This window comes from Engraulis encrasicolus, chromosome 2, assembly GCF_034702125.1.
Source record: "Engraulis encrasicolus isolate BLACKSEA-1 chromosome 2, IST_EnEncr_1.0, whole genome shotgun sequence".
Classification (NCBI taxonomy): Eukaryota; Metazoa; Chordata; class Actinopteri; order Clupeiformes; family Engraulidae; genus Engraulis; species Engraulis encrasicolus.
In genome coordinates, this window is record NC_085858.1 from 29,918,517 (window position 1) to 29,926,016 (window position 7,500).

General features: G+C 42.0%; 1 protein-coding gene across 1 annotated transcript in view; it reads right to left on the minus strand.

The window, feature by feature from the left end:
* col14a1a (collagen, type XIV, alpha 1a) overlaps positions 1–7,500 on the minus strand; it is a gene marked incomplete at its 5' end in the record, with an annotated part of 165,078 nt that overhangs the window by 103,259 nt on the left and 54,319 nt on the right. Inside the window, 3 exons of the mRNA XM_063217544.1 lie at positions 1–16; positions 2,512–2,547; positions 2,985–3,117. The exon at positions 1–16 is cut by the window's left edge and continues 127 nt beyond it. Of these exons, the coding sequence (XP_063073614.1) occupies positions 1–16; positions 2,512–2,547; positions 2,985–3,117 (185 nt within the window). The remainder of the gene's footprint in view (positions 17–2,511; positions 2,548–2,984; positions 3,118–7,500) is intronic.

Sequence of the window (7,500 nt, forward strand, 5' to 3'; positions counted from 1 at the left end):
AGACCGAACCGCGGCACTGAGGGAGGAAGTACAGGTGGGGGCAACACGACCATTATCTTTTTTGTTTTGCTATTATTTTACATTACATTATATTACACTTAGCTGATGCTTTTATCCAAAGCCACTTACAGTTATTTACAGGGTATTGGTTACAGTCCCTGGAGCAATGTGGAATCACTTTGTACAGTAGGTGCCTTGCTCAAGGGCACCTCAGCCATGGATGGAGGTGTAGGGAGGGCTAAGCATGGGATTCAAACCTGCAACCCTCTGATCTTAAGACCACCTCTCTAACCATTAGCCCACGCCTGCCCAGCTATTCATTGTTTTTCAAATGTTGTGCACTGTTATATAACGCTGTATCTTTTTTTTGTTATTCTTTGTATTTCAATGTTGCACAGCCCAAAGCCAGAGCAATAAGGGAGGTGGTGGAGATGGCAAAAAAGACATCTATCAACAATAACACTGTGTCTTTCTTTCTTCTTCTAATTTCTCAGTCATGTTATTTTGTGACTTTATTCTCTGTATATCGATGTTGCGCAGCCCACGTTGCTGAACTAAAGGAGGAGGTGGAGGAGGCAATACCAAGGTCATCATCGATATTTTATCTTTTTCAGTGTTACATATTATTTCGTAGGCCGAACTCATATTTCTTATTCTTTGTATTTGCAAAATGTTTGATATAATTAATGTTTATATCCATGCAGTTGTGCGCAATACGTTTGATCTGTTTTTACTGTATGTACACAGTTGTGCAATACAGTAAGTTTCGTCTGGCGATGCATATTGTGCAAATGCTTCTAGACACATTAATTTCTTTCGGGATCAATAAAGGGAACACTTTCCTACTCTATTCAATATCTGCTGGTATTACATTGAGCCGCTAGTACATGTTTCAAATGTGTTTATGACTAAATACACTACATCACCTTGCCTTTCCTTGCCATTAAGATTAAGATTCAATCATGATAAGTCATTTAATCTGTTTTGTATTTCTTTTTATAGTGGGGTGAGCAGAAGCTTAGTGTATGAAATGCTTTATAAAAATATAAATCTTTTCCCACATTTGCCGTCAACACTAAGAATATAATATCTAACAAAAAATGAATGCTGAATACAATACTGGACAAAAATAAGCCAGCGTGGCCATTGGATGAGCCAGAGTGAGTCACAAGACTGCCTAATATAGTCATACGTGTAATACAAAAAGGGGAAATTTGATTTCTGGCATGGCGTGTCAGTCACCACAGCATAGCCAGGCCAAAGACACAACGCAGAGCACAGTATCAGGTGCCATACTATTACTCATGGACATCTGGACACTCCGCTCTGGTCACAAGTCATAAAACGGCCTGTTTAGGGTTTGACTATCATGCAACAGACTGCAGAATGGAGCCATGAGAGCAGCTGAGTGCCTTATGAGAAAACAGACGGAGATGAGTAGGTCAATAGTTTGACACTACCGAAGATTCAAGAGATTCAAGATTCAGGATTTGCTTATTACATCTCATTATAGGTTTGAAGCTTATGAAAGAGTAAAAATGATTGTGTTTTTGTTTCCTAAAAAAGATAAGGGGGGGGGAGGTTGGAAAAAGTGCAAAAGAAAGTGCCTTGTTGTCTTCTGAGACGATTCTTCTCCAACACAACACATCTACCAGTGTTACAACTACTGTTACCACTAACCGTAGTTAGTAGCTACCGTAGGAGTATGAAAACTAACATACTCAAACAACACTGGTGCAATAAATCTCTCACGTTCCGTGACAGCGTGAGGGATAGTATATAACAGAAGAGTGTAGTGTAGTGTAGTGTAGTGTAGTGTAGTGTAGTGTAGTGTAGTGTAGTGTAACATAGTATACTGCCCTACAATTTCAGAACGCAGTAACTCAGCTCACTGGTAAATCAAGAAAAAAGGCTTTACGTAAAGTTTCCTTCCTGGCCGGGCAATTGTGTTGGAGGTAAAGAGGTGATGACACTTCCATATAATACTTTTTCATGGTGGAAATTTATGCACACAAGAACAAAAGAGAAAAAAACGATCACAACTTTTCACCTAAAAAATGAAGTTACTGCCTTCTGTTGTGGTATTGTCTGCTCCCAAACCACTGCTTCAATGATAAGTGTATGACTTACTGCATTTTTGGCTTGTAAGACATGACTTCTTAAAACAATAAAGCACAGTAAAATCCATTTTTGTAGTTTTTCCTCTGAAACAGGACAAATTGCGTCCAAAATCTTTTGACACAAGACAAAGGAGGTATTGTAAAACCCATTCCCGGTCTAAGCTCAATTTTCACCACTTTCGAGTTACTGCGTTCTGAAATTGTGCGGCAGTATAGTACAGTATAGTATAGTATAGTATAGTATAGTATAGTATAGTATAGTATAGTATAGTATAGTATAGTATAGTATAGTATGGAATAGTAGTATAGTACAGAATTGTAATGTAGCATAGTGTAGTGTACAGTGTGTGTAGTCATAAGACCAGTTGCAACCATCCGTTTCAGTGCTTACCTGTTGTAGTTGGGACAACTGTGGTAGACCTGTCCACTGGACAGCACATGTAGAAGAACAGGAGAAGAGAAACACCCAAACACAGTTACCAGAAAGCACAAGTGGGAAGCAGGGTAAAAAAAAACAAAAGCAAAAAAACAATTTACAAAGACTCAAGCACTTCAGCAGAAGATTCAGTGACTGAACAAAATTAGAATGGTTGATGGCTGAGTCTGACCAATAGGAACGAAATGCCTGCATACAAATACAACCTGACGCGACTGAGATTACTCTATTCAGCCACGATTATCCAGTCATTGGCTTCCTTACAGTTTGCCAACAATAGAGGGATATACAAATTCTTTCAATAAAGGATTAACAAATCTGAAGCATGCACTTCAATGTGTCTGAAATATGTGTGTGTGTGTATGTGTGTGCATGCGTGCGTGCGTGCGTGCGTGCGTGCGTGTGCTGTGTGTGTATTGCTCTCTCACATGTGGTCTCCAGTACTGAGACGGCGTCGCTCTCCGTGTCCTCCCTGTAGATGGCTGAGATGAAGACCTCATACTCCGTACGCTCCGTCAGGCCCGTCAGCAGGTATGTGTCTGTGTCGCCCGGGACAACCACCTGACATAGGAGGAGAAAGGGATTATGTAGCCCCATTAGAGGTGCACCGAAAATTCAGCCGCAGAAAATATTCGTCCGAAAACGCAAATCGAAAGCCAATTGAGTGGCCGAATCGGAGGCCGAATAGAAAATGAATTGAAAGAGGGCATTAATTAAACTAATTTCAGTTCTACTCTAACATTGAAAGACTTCTAATACACATTTATTTTCTTTCAAAAACATATCTAAACATTTATTGTAAGCCATAGATTTAAGCAATATTTAAAAATAGTAAAAAAAAACCTAACTTTTGATCACTTTTATCTGAATTGTAATATCCGGTTTCGGTTTCGGTATTCGGCCAAGTGATTACTTATAATTCGGTTTCGGTTTCGGCCGCAGCATTTCATTTCGGTGCACCTCTAAGCCCCATAATGCAAACCGTTCCACCAGTGGAATACTGTAATAGTCACTGAAAAGCTAACTACCATAGTAATACACTACTATAACACTACTACGACTTGGTCATTGGCATTCTGGTAACAGCTAATGTATAATGATGTGTCTTAATGGATTTAAAGTAGTGTAAAGTAACTTTATTGATCCTCAGAAGGAAATTATGGTACGCAGAATAGAAGTCACGTGGGGTCAGCGAGCAAGATAGCTGCGTAATTTAAGTTGTCCTAAACTCCACTGAATTTCATCCAAAGTAATCCATCATTTCTTCACAATTTGGAAGCATCTTGTTTACTCAGTTTTCAGTCTTCATCATTGAAATATTTACACGGTATATGGCATACTGAGCTGCAATATACACATAGTGGCCATTTACCATTGTCTAGGGATGCAAATTATCGATTAATTCATTAATCATTAGTTGATAGTCTTATCGATCGACTTACAATTAATTGATAAGCAGCGTTTTTCCCCCGATATCTCAATGTTTCTCGAAAAAAAAACTACTAAATTTAAAAATTGTAAGTAAAAATTGAGATAAAATACCACATTTAAATCAATTCTATTTCAATTCTTTAATACAAAGGTGATTTAAATATTCCCACTATTCACACCCCTCTTCACACACACTCTTCACATGCCCATTTCACCTGGGTCTCTTGTCAGTTGAATTTTCGATTAATTGCGATTAATGTTTTTTAATCGATTAATGCATTGATTGATTAAAGTCGATTAATCGATTAATCGTTTGCATCCCTACCATTGTCAAACTGAATGCTGATCTGAATCACACTGATTTGAATTATAAACCAAAACTGCTACATGTTATCCAAACCAATAGCATGTTAGGATGTAGTTGGTTTTTCAGGAAAGGTTAACCCTTAAGAGCAGAACATCTGTTATAACCTTACTGTCACTAACATGGTATAGATAGCTGATACTTCAGACTTTCAGTAATGTTGTTATGTTGTAGTTTTCGCCAGCGATCCATCTGCATGAAAGGGCATTGTACTGTTCCGAGGTGCACAACTATCCCAACTATCCCTTTTTTAGATTTATCTCTTTTGCTCACTGTTTTAAGACAGACTGACACAGGCGCACACACGCACACACACACACACATACTAAGCAGGCCCAGAGGGCATCCATAATGCAGTAGGGTGGGTAGGCTAGGTACTCGCTCACAGGTGACGAAAAGGGGGTGTGTCTGAGAGAAGCAAGCGAGCAGCGGAGTGTGTAGGACTGAAGGCCTGGCCTCCCTTGGCCCACCTCTCATACACACACACACACACACACACACACACACACACACACACACACACACACACACACACACACACACACACACACACACACACACACACACACACACACACACACACACACACACACACACACACACGTCTGGCTCTCCTCTCATCCCCGTTATGATTTTCTGCTCCGCTGGGTCCCGGTAAACCCATCGACCGGCAGCAGTATCTCAAAAGAGCAGGGGCCTCGCATGCGTGTACTGTATGTGTGTGTGTGCATGTGTGTGTGTGCGCGCGCATGTGTGTGTGTGTGTGTGTGTGTGTGTGTGTGTGTGTGTGTGTGTGTGTGTGTGTGTGTGTGTGTGTGTGTGTGTGTGTGTGTGTAGCAGGGGCCGCACGGGTGAGAAAGGAGGAGGGAAGGGGACTTTCATGGCTAACTTGGGGCAGAGGCCCTAAGAAAGGGCAACTGCACACAGGCCACCCCGCCTCCCCCAACAGTTTGTGTGTGTGTGTGTGTGTGTGTGTGTGTGTGTGTGTGTGTGTGTGTGTGTGTGTGTGTGTGTGTGTGTGTATGTGTGTGTGTGTGTGTGTGTGAGTGTGTGTGTGTGTGTGTGTGTGTGTGTGTGTGTGTGTGTGTGTGTGTGTGTGTGTGTGTGTGTGTGTGCGCGTGCGTGCCTGCGTACGTGTGCGCATGCCTGCGTGCCTGCGTGTGTGTGTGCCAGTGCGTGCATGTGTTTAGGACTGTGTATGGTTTTGAGTTCTGCTAAGCTATTTAATGCTGCTCTTGCATCACAGTAAGGTTTGAAACCCCATTGGGGGCTGTGGAGAGTAAAGTGTGAGTGGGGAGAAATGGGATGGAAACCAACTACATTACCATTAGGCCACGGCTGCCCACAACATATGCCTCTGGCCACAAGGTGCAACATCCTGATCCGCAGAGATGCAGCAATACCCCCAGAGTCAAGCAATTCTTGCAGAGAGATGTAGCAATGCCACAGAGACACTCAATGATTGCAGATATCACAGATGACCAAATATACTCGATCAAAGGTTTGACTCTGTACGGGTTGAGAAAGAACCAGAAACGGCCTACGCTAGCCGAGAAGCCGAGGAAACTGTAGTTTCGCCATGAATTTGCTTTATTCGCTCTGGGGGGTGTCATTGGCATGTTTGATTCAGCTAATCACATAACGGCTCTGGCATGTCCGCCAGGGACATACAGAGATCTGAACATTCCAATTGGTTTTCACCGAACCACATCATAGCTCCTTGGCCATAATATTAGCTTGACTTTAACTCATTGGCTGCCTTGGCCGTCGAATGACGTCATTTCAAATAGTGACGCCCCCTACCTTCGACGTCGTTCGCCGACAATTGCGTTTTTTTACAGCCAGGCCTCGAGGACGGTCTGACCTATCTTCTGTATGAATTTCAAGCCTCAAGGCATTTTCTAACTGTTCCTGTAGGTGGCAGAAGTGTCCTTAGGAACAGTCAAGGCAGGGCTTTAGCTCAGAGCAAGATGAAATGTCAAGACAAAAACACCCCTTTTTTACTATTATAATATAATCTCAAAAGTAGCATAGCAAAATCATTTTTGAAAGTAAAGCACCTGTGACAGTAGTCTACTTTCTTGCCCTCTGATTTTAACACAGGTAGGCTACTGATTTTAGTGTCAGAGCCTGGCCAAAAAAAAACCTTCCTCTCATGACCAAAATACAATCCCCTGTTGCTATCTAGCTAGAAGGCATTGTAGCTAACTTGCCCAAAATACACCATGAGATGATCTGTGTGACAACCTTTCATTTTGGATAATGTGATCAGCCTACACAACATCAGGATGTTGCTTACAAAATATCATCTAACAGGAGAATGCACGGGACTAGTGGTGATGTGTCCCAACTGAGGTAACTTGGGTATAAAGTTTGCTACGCTAGCTAGCTAGCTAGCACGAAATCGCTAACAACTTACAACTAAGCCTAAATAAAGGAGCCTTGGTAAGTCAACTATTTTTTACTCAATCCACAGTTATTTTTATGGATCTGTATAGTATGATCAGCTTACTGTATCATCAAAAAAGACAGGGGGGTTGCAGATTCTTGGAACAGAGTAGCCTTTGTGTCTGGTCAGATGCATTCAGCTCACATTAGAAAGCATTGCACTTAGCCTCAGACCAGCTAGCATTCACCACTCCAATCGGCTTGTGAAATGTTGGATGTGTGATCAGTAGCGATTACTTTATCAAAAGAAAATTCATTGAACAATATATGACAAGATCACTATAGCAGAACCATGATGACAGTAATCATCAATCTGCAAATTGTCCGCTCTGCCAAAGAAGCTGCAGTAAGCTACGCTAAGCGGTGCTGCCTGCCTACCTGCCTCCCTCCCCACAAGACACAACACGGTACTATTTCTGGAGGAAATAAACCAGCTGTGATTCGTTCTCCAACGAGGGGAGAGAGAGAGGGAGAGGGAGAGGGAGAGGTAGGGAGTTACCGGAGTTAGGGGCAACTGCTGTCATGATCCATGCTGCGCGCCAGCAACTAAACCAAAACACCCTTGTTTTCGAGTCCCCCCGTTATATTTCAGTATATTAGGTTGAAAAGGTCATACAAATGATCTTTTTGTTCAGGCTACAGATGACAGAAGACTGTGTAATAGCAGCTGATAGGTTTGGAGTTGTTAGGACGATGCCATT